The 14566-nt window shown below is 39.9% G+C and overlaps 1 protein-coding gene across 1 annotated transcript in view; it reads right to left on the bottom strand.

Moving 5' to 3' along the window:
* Positions 1-1312: 1312 nt before the first annotated feature.
* TG (thyroglobulin) overlaps positions 1313-14566 on the bottom strand; it is a 164370-nt gene continuing 151116 nt past the window's right edge. Inside the window, exons 46-48 of the mRNA XM_021298862.2 lie at positions 9031-9171; positions 8013-8203; positions 1313-2786 (exon numbers count right to left, since the gene is read on the bottom strand). Coding sequence (XP_021154537.2) covers positions 2671-2786; positions 8013-8203; positions 9031-9171 — 448 coding nt within the window. The 3' untranslated portion in view covers positions 1313-2670. The remainder of the gene's footprint in view (positions 2787-8012; positions 8204-9030; positions 9172-14566) is intronic.

Below are 14566 nucleotides of genomic sequence, written 5' to 3'. Positions count from 1 at the left end.
GGAGGAAAGCAAATGTCACTCCAGTCTTCAAAAAGGGCAAGAAGGAGGACATGGGTAATTATAGGCCGGTCAGCCTCACCTCTGTCCCTGGGAGAGTAATGGAACAGCTTATCTTTGGTGCCATCTCAAGGCATATCAAGGATAAGAGGGTTATTAGGGGCAGTCAGCATGGCTTTACCAAGGGTAAGTCATGCTTGACCAACCTCATAGCCTTTTATGAGAATGTAACAAGGTGGCTGGACGATGGCAGAGCGGTGGATGTGGTCTACCTTGACTTCAGTAAAGCCTTTGACACAGTCTCCCACAGCATCCTCACAGCTAAGTTGAGGAGGTGTGGTCTAGACAATAGAGTAGTGAGGTGGGTTGCAAACTGGCTTAAGGAGAGAAGCCAGGGAGTGGTAGTCAATGGTGCGGAGTCTAGTTGGAGGCCAGTATCTAGTGGAGTGCCCCAGGGGTCAGTACTCGGGCCAATATTATTCAATATATTCATTAACAATTTGGATGAGGGAATTGAGTGTACTATCCATAAGTTTGCTGATAACACTGAGCTGGGAGGAGTGGCTGACATGCCAGAAGGCTGTGCTGCCATCCAGCGGGACCTGGACAGGCTGGAGAGTTGGGCGGGGAATAACCTAATGAAATTTAACAAGGGCAAGTGTAGAGTCCTGCATCTGGGCAGGAACAACCCCAGGTTCCAGTACAGGTTGGGAAATTACATATTAGAGAGCAGTGTAGGGGAAAGGGACCTGGGGGTCCTGGTGGACAGCAGGATGACCATCAGCCAGCACTGTGCCCTTGTGGCCAGGAAGGCCAATGGCATCCTGGGGTGTATTACAAGGGGGGTGGCTAGTAGATCGAGAGAGGTCCTCCTTCCCCTCTACTCCGCCCTGGTGAGACCCCATCTAGAATATTGTGTCCAGTTCTGGGCCCCTCAGTTCAAGAAGGACAGGGAACTGCTGGAGAGGGTCCAGCATAGGGCAACAAAGATGATTAAGGGAGTGGAGCACCTCCCTTATGAAGAAAGGCTGAGGGAGCTGGGTCTCTTTAGTTTGGAGGAGACTAAGGGGTGACCTTATTAATGTTTATAAATATATAAAGGGTGAGTGCCATGAGGATGGAGCCAGGTTCTTCTCAGCGGCAAACAATGATAGGACAAGGGGTAATGGGATCAAGCTGGAACACAAGAGGTTCCACTTAAATTTGAGAAGAAACTTCTTCTCAGTAAGGGTGACAGACACTGGAACAGGCTGCCCAGGGAGGTTGTGGAGTCTCCTTCGCTGGAGACATTTAAAACCCGCCTGGACATGTTCCTGTGCGACCTCACCTAGGTGTTCCTGCTCCAGCAGGGGGATTGGACTGGATGATCTTTTGAGGTCCCTTCCAATCCCAAACATACTGTGATACTGTGATTAAGAATGGGGCTTTTAAAAAAGTTCTTAAATCTATTCTTTTTTTCATGACCAGTTATCTAGCAGAGATAAAGATAATGACGGAAAACACAGTTTGATTTCTTAATCTTCACTTTTTAATATTTAATCAGTTAACGAGCTTCTTGATTCTTCTGTTCTTTTTCTTGTATATTAAACAGGATGTAAGTATAAGAACTATGAGTATTACACAGTTTTTTTCGAGCTAGTTAAAATCTTTGGAAACCTGGATACAGGGCAGACAGCAGTAACTTCTCATGCACTGGAAAAGGTCCCAAGCAGCAAACAAAACCTTACAAGTTGTTTTATTAAATCTTTTCAACACTGAACAAGAAATTGTGGTCCTACTGAAATAAATGGAAATGTTGTGGTTATGTTCAGGGCAGCACTGATTTTACTTTTTGCTTTCAAGTATCATGAACGTGTGTGCAATATGCTGTCAATTGAGGATTATCTGTTGCCAAATGATCCCAGCAATGAATGAAGACCTAACACAAATTACCTTCAGAGCCATTAAAGATACTCTGATGCACTTTTTTTTATGCTTCCGAAACTACTCTGTATCTCACCTTCTCTTTACAAAAGATAAATGTTCCAAGGACAGCATATTCTAAGCTTTAATTAAAATATGCTTAGTATTATTGTTGCATTATACCCAAATGGTCTGACATATTTTCACAGGTGATCATGGGCTGAATAGAGCATGTGCATTCGCCTGATGTGAACACACTTGATGCACACCCTTGATTCCCTTCTTACATCTTCCTAGATCCAACTCTTCTCCATTTTGAAGCTTTGTAATTTTCTCCAGAATGCCAAACCAGGCTCCCACACCTATTAGCAGCTTGTGACAGGATGAGTAACAAAGAAGAACAAGTCAGATATGACATGTGGCAAATTTAAGCCTCATAGGCTGAGGGACTCCTCCGAGTTTCAATGAGTTTATCTGGGTGCTGGTACTAAAATGTGTTAGCATTTGTGTGCTTACATGAAATAAAGTTCAAGTGCTTTTGTTTGCTTTTTTTCCAGTTTTTATTGATTTTTTTTTTTTTTAAATTACAACGGTTTTGACCTAAAATACTAGCTGTAGGGTCTATTTTGTGCCATATTCAACAATTTTATTGAAAAACTACTTTTTTGAAAGGTCTACTTTATATATTCAGAAAGTTAACTAAAGGAAGAAACTTCATTGTCTGGTCTGACACAGCTGTTTGACAAACCCATCCAATGTCACTGTGACTTTCTATCTGCTGTAAGCCACCTTGTCTCCCAGTGGTTGGCTCTCCTGGGAGGTAAATCCTTCACTAGGAGCTTCACTAGGGCTGTTTTCAGCAAACGTCTCTCCATTACTTGCACTTCCTGAAAAGACAATATAAATAAGAGTAAAATACCCTTGATGCAGCAAGCTAGAAGGTGGACACTTTGTCAATGACACTTGAGTAAGAGCCTTTTTATGCAGTTATAAATGTTCAGGAAGCTATTTTTCTCAGTTTGCAGACCATTTGCAAAAAGCTTTAGGGTAATGACAGATCACCTAAGGGTAATTAATTATCATGCTTCCAGCATGCTTTAAATAACTGCAACTGGAATGCATAACGATTCGCACTTCACCTCTGCAAGACTCATTCTCTTTTTTGTATCTCTTGATACTTACCTACCAGGCAGTAAGCATAGGGAACATATTTTTGTCTGTCAGGAATACATAAAGCCCCTAGTACTCACCTCTGAGAGATCTCTTCTTCCTTATTCTTTGCCTTCTATGATTTTAGTCTTCCAACCTATTCCATTAGGGTAGTTGCCTAAACAAGATCAAATTGTGCCAAGAAAGTGTACTGATGGTGTTTATTTAATGTATCCTAGCCAAAGTGCTCTCATTGCCGCACAGATGTCCCTCATGCTAAAGGAATCTGTTTTCTAGTGGAGATTTCCAAAAAGGAGGTGTGAATGGAATGGGTAAAAGATGAATGCTAACCACAACATTCCTGATTCAGTCTTGGTTCAAGTCTGAGCTATGAACACTGTTGCTTTATTTGGACTCTGGTGTGGCTACACATGGTGTCTCAGAGCTAATGGAGAAAGCTTCAGCTTTGCTAGCCACTGAATTTTCTACAAATGGGGTCCAGTCTGGCCAACTTGGACAGAAAACATATGCCTAAATGTCTAAACTTAGGCAGATGAGTTAGGCAGACAAGATTTCACTTTGGAGAAACTAAAGGTATCTCCATCTCCCCAGCTGCAATACTGCTTACAGAGACACTTGTTTTAGGATGACTGGTTCAGTTTAGATACCAGTTGAGCAAGAGATGGAGGCTGAATCCAAGTCTACCTGTTTGGCATGCCATCAGAGGCCCTTATAGAGGATCTCACTGTTATGCAGCACAGTTCACCACACTATGAGAGGGGAATTTGAGCATTGAGATGTACTGTCTGAATATTCATAAACATTCTGGAGCTCCTGCTTTTGACTGAATTTCAAGTTGTTAACTCATTCCCTGGAAAAAGCCATCTACATGTTTTTTCCACAATGGCCACTCTTCTTGTTTCTCGTTTTGATGCTTCCCATGGAAACCATCATGATTCAGAATATAAAACATGTTTTTGAAATGCAACCATGGGAACTCCATTTACTAAATCCAAACCTTTTCAAACACCATCACTTCCATAATTCCCCAGGTAAACTTTCCCCCAAAATGATAACTCCACAAACAGGTTTCAAACAAAACTTCAACACATTTATAGATCACCTGCAATGAAACAGATTCAAACTTTCTACCATAATTTGTAAAGGCACTGCCAGTAAATGCCACAAAGAATCATTGCATTTATGAAATTACTTTTCTTAGATTATCTTCAATTATGACAGCATACATTTCAATTATATGCCAGGAACAAATGATACATTTCAGCATTAAATATTGCAGTCTGATCACAAAATGAAACATTTACTTCTCTTTGGACAATATGTTTACTAAATGGAAATAAAATTATACATAACTGTTAAGCTGGATATATCCACAACAGCTCCTAGATCCAGCACGGAATAACTTAAAAATACATGCAAATTCAGATGTACAAGAGATTCTAAACATGAGGCTTTATTGAGAAATGGCAATTTATGAGTTTAGGAGTAACTCAGTTTTCTACTGGTTTGACATCTAGGGTGTAAGATACTGAGCTCTGAGCCTTCAATTATCTCTAAATTGATGTTTCTAAGTTAAGGCATTTCACATGGCAATAAACAAAGGATCAGGAAAAATTTTTGAAAAGCCAGTTACAGTTACATTTTATGATCACTGGTTTGTCCAGTTCATCTGCATCAGACTGAGATACATTGAATTCTTTGCTGTGATCACAGATGACATATGAAGCTGGAAAGATATCGATTTGAAGGAAGAGGTGAGATGGACAAAACAGGATTTATCACAGTTGCTTGAGACTGCATCACCTCTCCACTTAGATGTGAAAACTCAGTTGTTTAATTAACAATGCCTCTTGCTACCACACTTGTAAGCTCCATTTACACGCTATGAGGCCACAAATCAAAACTCACGACAAGTGAGACTCAGCAGTCAGAATGAACAGTGTATCATACAGTCCAAAACCACTACCATGAAGATTTATAATTACTCAAAGGCAGAAGACTGCTCTTTTTCCACTAAGTATGTGTTAGATTGGATCTTACGGTAGCTGAGAGACAAATAGCTCCCCTTCAGGATGAATCACAGAATGTCAGGGATTGGAAGGGACCTCAAAAGATCACCTAGTCCAATCCCCCTGCTGGAGCAGGAACACCCAGATGAGGTTACACAGGAACGCATCCAGGTGGGTTCTGAATGTCTCCAGAGTAGGAGACTCCACAACCCCCCAGGGCAGCCTGTTCCAGTGTCTGTCACCCTCACTGAGAAGAAGTTTCTTCTCATATTCAAGTGGAACCTCCTGTGTTCCAGTTTGAACCCATTACCCCTTGTCCTACCATTAGTTGTCACCGAGAAGAGCCTGGCTCCATCCTCGTGACACTCACCCTTTATATATCTGTAAACATTAATAAGGTCAGTCTCCTCTTCTCCAAACTAAAGAGACCCAGATCCCTCGGCCTTTTGTCATAACAGAGGTGCTCCACTCCCTTAATCATCTTCATTGTCCTAAGAAGCATCGGTTACATCACCCAAAAATGGTTTGCAGCACTGCTCTTTCAAATCTAGCATCCGATATCATGCCAGGATCCCATACAACAGCCTGGCAGCACTCCAGGAACTGAAGCAGTCAGGTAACAACAGAGGTTCAGTGCTTCAAGCCTGTAGGGAGGTACAGCAAGCTACCTCTGGTGCAAGAAGGCACAACAACCAAGCACAACATGATGCTTAATGACTTAAAAAAAAATTCCATTCTCTTGACTGAACACATTCTACAGTCTCACTCATGTATTCCCACCAAATGTGATTTTTGTGAGTAATGCAAGTGATGAACTTGTACTGATGGACTGACACAACCTCCTCTCTAAAAGAAATTGAGGGTGGTTAGCCATCAGCATCTGAAGTGCAAAGAGTCCTTCTAGCTGAACTGATGAACATTAAAAATCTTTTTTCACAAGGAGGTGGGCTCAGATTGTTTTCAAGAGACCCACAGCAGGAGTGTCTGTAAGTTACCACCCCATGCTGAGGTCTGGAGCAAAACTGGGTTTGATGTGATGCCTATTTAAGTGAAGTCATATGAGAAGTTTCAGTATTCCAGGGTGGGATAAGACTAAAGATGATCATCGAAGCAAGGTGACAAGCCAACATTGCTATGAGATGGAATTTGGTAGAAGTGAACTGTGTAGCTGCATTACCATGGTGTTGAGGCCAAGCAAGTCACTGGCTTGAAGAGCAAGTAGGGTGTACTCACTTCTGCTTGCAGAATAACATGTTGACATGTACTTTTTAGAACTTCTCCTTGACAATCTATACTCCATAAATCTCACACTTCTTTTTGTGTGTTTTTCTCTCCATCTCTCAGTTTTATGTTAACATCCAAGTATTTGGTTTTGGCCACTGATGCAGGCAGGATATTGAGCTAAACAGACCATTGGACTGACCCATACATTAGTGTTTTTGTGTTCTTATGCCAGTTTCAATGGTTTTAAACCTTCTCCATCTCAAAAAACAACCTGCCCTTGTAGACATTTTCCCACTTTTGGGGGGATTTTCTGTAAATGCTGGGATTAGCCTCTGTCCGTGGTGCTCAGTCAACTGTTGTTCTGCCAGAGCTGTGACTTCAACTTAGTCTGGCGTTATATTAATACAGACATAATGCTGCAAGATGAAGTCCCAAAAGACCTAGACGCTACACCAAGGACCATTTAAACATCAGAATCGAGCTTCAAATATTAGGAAAATCTGAAGCAGCAGAAAGCCATCAAAGAGATCAAAATATCCCCCGTGAACCTGAAAGATACAGGAGGATACCAGGAAACTGATGAAAAAGCCTACAGCAAAATCTTGAGCCCAGTTTTGAAGAAAGAGCATGAGTAATGATTCAGGCTGCCTATTGAACACGAGCATTGATGCTTTGTGTTTGTATCAGAACCACCAACTTGATGATTCTGAGACATTATAATTTTGTGTCACTCAGGCATCATCCTCAGTCCATTTGAGGTGGTCTGTCAGGCACAGATAGCCTGGGTAGCTTGGTGCCTTGGACAGTACATTTTGTTCCCAGATGTGCAACTTCCCCCCAGAGCAGAAAGGGCCTTGCCTGTGCTCACTGTGAGGCTGGGTCCTTAGGAGATAAAAAACATGTGTAAGCTTGCAGGCCTCCAAGAATAATTGGAAACTGCCTGCCAAGAAGGGACGGTTTTGTTTTCTTTTCTTGAGGCTATCCAAATTTATTTACAAGATACACAGACATGAAGGGAAGCTTATTTAACAGAATAAATTGAGTGTTCAGGACAGAGCAGCAGATTGAAATCTCAACAGAGTTTGTCTTACTGTCCTAAGCACTAAGAAAAAATGGAAGCAATCTCACAGCTGTATGGATATTTATGGAGACAAAGGAGAAATACAAGGGGCATATCCAGCACAGCCATTAAAAATAAAACACTTATCTAGAGAGAAGTCAAAGCATGCAGGATCCATACTTAGATAAATCAAAAGCCTCAGTTACAGCTTTACAGTAGATAGAAGTTATTGTGCTGCTTCTAAGTCATGTGAGTCTCAACATTTTCATGTTAGGTGCTTCCAGTAGACAAAAAAGGTCCATATAGATGTTCTTCCGCTTTAGTCAAAGTCTACATTATGACTGCAAACACATAGCAAACTATTAGAAGATTTAGCTTCATCATATCTTCTATAATCACCGCAGGAAGATTTTTCTAGCTCTGACTCCAGGACAATGAAACTTTATTACACACTATCTGCTATAAAACAAATTTGTGTAGTGTTGCATCCTCTGAGTCTCAGGAGAGTCCTAACAATATACTCTGGACAAAGCAAGATATTTAATCTATGTAAAGTAGTTTTCCACACTGACATAACAAGACTACAGTCAGAGGAAAATATTACATGGATAATTTAGGTTGTATTTAATGACAGGAAACACTCTGCTTACCTGTAGATGCTTTCAGCCTTCTGATATAATCAGACCAAAAGGAACAGTCTGCTTTTTTCAATCCTTTAAGAGTCGGCAAGGAAACAGTGAACTCCTTGTAGTTATCACCTTCATCATTTGGCAGATACATAGGCCAGGGGGGCATCACCCCTGACATTCTTCTCGAGAAACTGTGAGGGTAATTTGGATTTCTAAGGGAATGGGAGAATTTATCATTAGAAAACAATGACATGAACAGTTAAAATGCAGAAGGAGATCAGCTAGGTCAAGGAAATGTGTATCCAGCCCCTCTGACCAGTAGGGTTCACATTCAATCCAGACTGGTGAATCATTCATGGTGTCTCACCTGACAGTAATTTGTTAGTCTGACTCACTTCCTAAGGAACAGAACAGGTATACAGAACCTGTACAGACACAGGATGTTGAACACCCTCAACAGCCCTTGGTCCCAAAACAATCCAAGGTATTCTAAAAGCTTGTAAGGTCTCAGTTCCCAAAGTAGCTTTCCAGAGATACTCCTCATGGTTGGACTCAATGGTCTTGAGGGTCTTTTCCAATGAAAATGATGCTATGATTCTGCGATTCATTCTCAAGCATGGCCACAGCCCAGAAAATCTGTGGACTATTCACAGAGTAAATGGTAAAGGGTTCACTGTGTCCTCATGTGCTTTCCGCTTTCTTCTGGGAACTCTTAGCCAAGAGACTTTGGAATTGAGGTCCTAGAACTAAGCTCTGGAAACACCAAGGCCTTTGTAGCCCCCACATATTTAAGTAGAATTTGCAGCTGCTCCATAGAGATAAAATTTCTGTTACTTCCAGCTAAGTTTCATACTGCAGGTCTTTGGTATCTGCTTGACAGCTTGGCCAAGGCTTTCCAACAGTGTTGACCAAAGCCCTCACTGTAGAATTACAGATGGCTAGAGGAACTGAAGGCTACTTGAGTGAGGGCAGGATCTAAACTACACTCCCTTTACTCCCCTTCCCCTCCTCAATCAATTCTTAAATGTCACATACGTACCCAGAGTTTACAAAATTGGAGATATACTGCATAATTTGCAAGGAAAGGATCTTTTCTTCCAGAGTAAATTGTTCTTCATACTTCGGATAGAATGGCAGTCCAAATGCATACTGAATATCCAGCAAGAGTTCCTGACCCAAACTAAAAAAAATATTTATATAAAGATAATTAAACCCATCATTTATTTATATGGAGGAGAAAAGGATCTAATTTAATTCAGAGAATAAGGCAAACTTTTAAATTATTAATGACCATTAATTAGAGTGTGGTGAGGCGTGGGGCTTCTTCAAATCGTAACATAAAAGAATAGCAATTAATAACAAAGAGAATTTGCAATTAAGTTAATGTAGGGTCTTTAACATTTTCTACAAGAGGAAATTGTGGAAGAGAGCAGGGTGCATTTTCTAAATTAACTGGGCATATAAGTGAAAGTGATAGAGGGAAAAAGCCACTTGGCTATTCCTGAAATGCTTCTTAAGTTTCATACAGATTTTCACTAAAATTGAATTCAGAAAGTGGAAGCAAGTGGTGACATGGAATCTGGCAGCCTTGGTGGAAGGTTAATTATGGTTTATTTCACAGACTTGGAATAAAATCCTGGCCCTTCTTAACAGCAATTGGAGTTTTTCCATTGATTTCACTGGGGCCAGGATTCTGCCCCAAATCTTTGGATAAGGAAAGATGTAATAGAATATGCTTATGAAGATTTCTCTCAGACTTAATTTTAATCTAGTTTCTCTGCTGGCTGGGTGGTTCTGGTTCATACACTCAGTTCTCCTCAAGTGTGATATGGCAGTCAATTCAAAACAACTTGAGATAATCAACTAGACTGGATTTAAGACAGAATAATTGTTGTTTAGTGCCATGTAATAATTAACATATGATAATAAGGAATATTTGAACAATACAGAGACAAGACTGGCTGGGCAAGAAAACAGCACCCATAGGATCTAGTAACAAAGGTTACACAACTCAATATCTTCAAGTCCTGCAGAAAAACTGTGGCCAACTTCTACTAAGAAAATTATAACTGAACTGTGCTCAACACATAACTTTGAAGGAGACATTTCTGGTATAGTTTGATTGCATTTTTCCATATCCCACATTTAGACAAAAGTCTTATTGACTTGGCTAAATGTTGCATGAAGGCAGACAGCATCAGGAGACCTGGGAGAAGGAACAGATGTCTGTGAAGAAGGAATAAACAAAGTCCAGATCCACTCAGCAAAACTTTGTCTGCAGAGGCTGCAGAGGTTGTTGTCAAAAGGTGGCACAACTGAAACTATTGTATCTTTGGATAAAAAATGCAGCAGCATTGGTATGAACCTGACACTGCCTCTGATGGAACAAGGTTTGTGCTTTAAACCATTGGTGGAGTGAAAGCAAGACAACTCCTTTACATTTTATGAGTGATGGCACCAAAGCCTCTATTTTGAAAAACAAACACACAACCCTCTAAATGAAATACATCTTTGGTTGTATTTTCCTTAGTCGTATCATAATACCTCAGTAATACTTTGCATCTGGAAAGTGAATTATTCACAGATTATTCACCAAAAAAATGTAGAACTGAAACAAGATTAAAGCATATTTTTCCTCCCCAAATGTTTATAGAAGGATTAAGAAAGATCGCAGTTTAATAATTCTGCTTTAAAAATAATTTGCTTGGCCCAGTGTATTACAGCGATGTTTAGTGTCAGTATTGCAGCAAAGGAGCTATTTTATCTTCAGTGAAGAGTCACTTTTGAATACAATAGAGGACATTAAATTAGTTGAGATGCAATGAAGGCACAAATGTACCCATTTAGGGAAGGCATAGCAGAAGTGAACTTAGCTCTAAATTCAAAATGAGTGAGCTGGGTCCCAGGGTTTCCCTCCAAATGAGACTGTCTTCTCAGCCCTCATGTTTCTAGAGGTAAAAACTGTTGAGGTCATAGCCCAGACTAAAATTCAGAAAATTCTTAAGTAGAGAACTTATTAGAATTGTATTTATTTGTACAACCGTAATGGGTTTGATACAGAGACATAAAGTGATACGAAACTCTACGATTTCATAGGCTGCTTTCAATATTTCTGGTTGATGGTACCATGCCCTGGCCAGTCAGTATCAACAGTAAAGATGAGAAAGAAAACAAAAGGTTAAGAGGGGAAAGAGGCACATATATACACGCACAGAGCAGCAGTAAAGACAACTGTGAAGCATCTAGATGACAGCAAGAGGGAAAATACCAAGGGAACATTTCTGTCTCCTCCCTCTAACTCTGATCATCACCCATCACTGCCAGAGGGGAGTATAAAATGGCTAGAAATATCCAAAGGATGCTTTTAGAGTCTTGTAGGAGCTCTGAGCATACCCAAGGTAGCACCAGGTAGTGAAACTGTTTTCACTGGAAGTGGAATGAGAGAAAGAGAGGAGTGACAGACAAGCATGTGCTCTTGTGCACTGTCGGCTCTGCAGGGAGGTTTTCATTTCCTGAACTGCTCCAAACTGCACCCCTGAAACCCTAGTGTGCCTTTTGGGTGGCACAACAGCATCAACTCTAACTAGGGAAACACAGAGACCAGCGACTGGTGCAATTCCGAGGACAGTTTGATAAAAGGGAGGACCACAGAGACAATGGCAAAAGGGATTTTTAAAGTGTTTTTGAGGAAGACAAACTCATAGCAACTAACTTCCCCTATAAAGGTCCCTTTTCGAGGAACAGATCTGTTACTTTAAAAACAGTGGTGAATGTAGTTACATGTAAGGATGATATCTTGGCTTTGGTGACTTCACAGGACTTGTGCTTCATGCCAAAGTATTGTTTCAGACCTTCTGTGTATACCTTTTCTTTTTCGGATGTCAACATTTTTAGAAACAGATTCACAGCCCTTCTTATGTGACAGGATGCTAAATGGAGCTAAAGGGAAAGCTGGGAGCCAGACCCTACCATTTTGTTCACATTAAAGTGAGCTCCCTTTGGAGAATTATTACTTCGCTTCAGGAGGAGGCACTACTGGAGCTCAGCCATCCAGTTTACAGAAAAACAGGTAGTAAAATCAGAAACTTCGTGACATTCATAGCCAACGATTTAACAGCAGACTCTGAAATATCACTTGCTGGGAATTTTCATTACACAGTGCCAACCCATTTAATTGGGAAGGTATTGTTTCTGAGAAAAAATTTCCTTAAGCCTGAGATTGAGTTTCCATTTAAATGTTTCCAAGTAAGGAAGAGAAAAAGGGATTTCTTAGCCATCAGATACTCCAGTGCTCTCTCTAGACCTGTGGCTACTATTGCATACAAAGAACAGCTTCAACACAGAAGAGTAAAATATGAGGTCAGAATTTAGAACAAAAATACCCAGGTTACAGTTGATTTGGTTAAAATTCTTGATCCAATTCAAACAGAGCATAGATGTAAATCCAGATTTCCAACAGCTGAAGCGAATGTTTCAATCACAAGATTTTGGAACAATAAAGTAATAATTAAAAAGAAAAAAAAAAAAAAAAAGAGAGAAAAAAAATCCTGACTGCATGACTTAGAGCTGGGGCTGCAGAGACCTCAAACTGTGACCCATTGCCAGTTAGGATATACATCTCATTTTGAACTTTGTCCTTGTTCTAGTTTTGGCTAATTATTTCATACTGGAAACTCATTTTGATGATTAATGACTGACTACGGCCTTCTCTTCTTTTGTTTTTATCTTGTTTTTCCTCTTTAATTTAAAAATAGTCCTTATTCTCCCAGTGTAACAATTTTAAATAATCTCAAAGCTTTTGAGTCACAGCTTCTATTCTTAGTTGGCCTAGTATAGTGTTTGGTTCTTTTTAAAAACTCCACAGACAGATAGAAGCCAATGTAAATTAATTCAAAATTCAAATGACATCCTATACCATACCAAAATACCAAACTTCCCACTGTTAGCCAACCATTTAAATTTCGAAATAACAAGATAAATATAACTCTAGCTAGAGTTCAGCCAGAGTTACCAGTAAGCTGCTCAGGATAAAAAAGCAAGTTGTAGAAGAATTGGTTTTTCATTAGTGAACATACCAAAGGGATATTTATGTATCAGTGTTTTTAGATATATTGACTAATAGTGATAGGGTTTTTAGTCCTCAGAGAGCATAGATAACTATTAACAGAATACTTTTCTAATAGATATGGTTGAGAACAAGAAACTCATGTGTGGCCATACATTTCCACTTATTTTTGTGCTTTAATGGTTTTTACTAGTAACTAGACAACCACACAAATGGAAATTTAGACCTACTGAAGAACCTGACACTGCATCTTAAATAGTATATAGGAGGAATTTAATTGACCTTTTCACCCCCAGATTTATTCTGTCTTCATTCATACAAACAATTTTAGCCTATTTTCTCCATATTCCTTTTTATGCAATTTTATATACTCAGCCTACTGCCCATTTTCTGACACAAGTACCCTCTTTTTCACAAGGCATACTGTTTTGGCCTTCTGTTTTTTTGGTTGCCCTTTTTTTTGTGTGTGTGAATTAAGTTTAGAACAAATATAGCCTAGCAGCCATATTTCTCAATCCCCAGTCTGAAAAACGCTGACCCCAAATGAACTTCAGTCTTCTCCAGCTTTGACTAGAGATGTTGGACAAAACTCCCATTACCTGATGTGATATGTAGCCAGGCTACTGAGCCTGTTAAGCTAGGCTTAGCAAAAACCTAACCAGGTAACATCAGAGGCTTAGTTCCCAGCTCTACCACATTGGGAACAGCAGCATCATTAGTCATAAATGGTCTACTGGGCAACTCCTTCCTTCTTCAACGCCTGCATAAACCATTCAGTTCAGCTAATGCATTGCAACACAGACTCTTCAGGGGATGAAATAGACACATCTGCTCATTTTGTTGCAGCTACAGCGATTGCCTGAGAAATGCAGAAGAAATAGCATACTCAAACTCATGTTAGTCTTAGCAGATATTGGCGATCTGCAACAGTTTTGTGAGAAAATAATACCATTAATGCTTTAAATATAAACTTCTATGAAAATAACTGCTCATTCTAGTAATTCAGTGAAAGGGTCCATGTTAGTCATAGGATCATGGTTTTAAGTTCCTAGCCCTCAAGACCCTGATCAGTATGCCATGGCCAAGGATAGGACTATCACCAGGAAAATAAAACAAAACACCTATCCACTCTCATTTGACTTTGGTGAGAAGAGGTCATTGACACATTGATTGGAATGAACAGCATAGGTGAAACTTGGACTCATAGGGTTGGTGATAAATCTCTCACTGATTTGAGTTATGATTTCAATAACAACCATTTGAGTCAAGATAGGATTTCATAACAACCATGTCCCTGGAGAAGAGGATATGATTTATATATAAAACGCAACTGCTTGCATGATCTTGTGGCCCTGCTCTGTATTTATTTTCAATAAATGAATTTTAAAATTGATTTTTGCAAGAATTATTGGAAATACTAAATGTGGTTGTTTCTACACGTCTACATTCTTTTCCTTTTACCACCAGCAGATTTGCAGAGTCAGATCAAGTACCCTAAGATGTTAAAAGG

The sequence above is a fragment of the Columba livia genome, chromosome 2 (assembly GCF_036013475.1).
Source record: "Columba livia isolate bColLiv1 breed racing homer chromosome 2, bColLiv1.pat.W.v2, whole genome shotgun sequence".
In the NCBI taxonomy this organism is placed as follows: Eukaryota; Metazoa; Chordata; class Aves; order Columbiformes; family Columbidae; genus Columba; species Columba livia.
The sequence above is the reverse complement of the archived record's forward strand: the minus strand, read 5'-3'. Positions and strand labels throughout refer to the sequence as shown.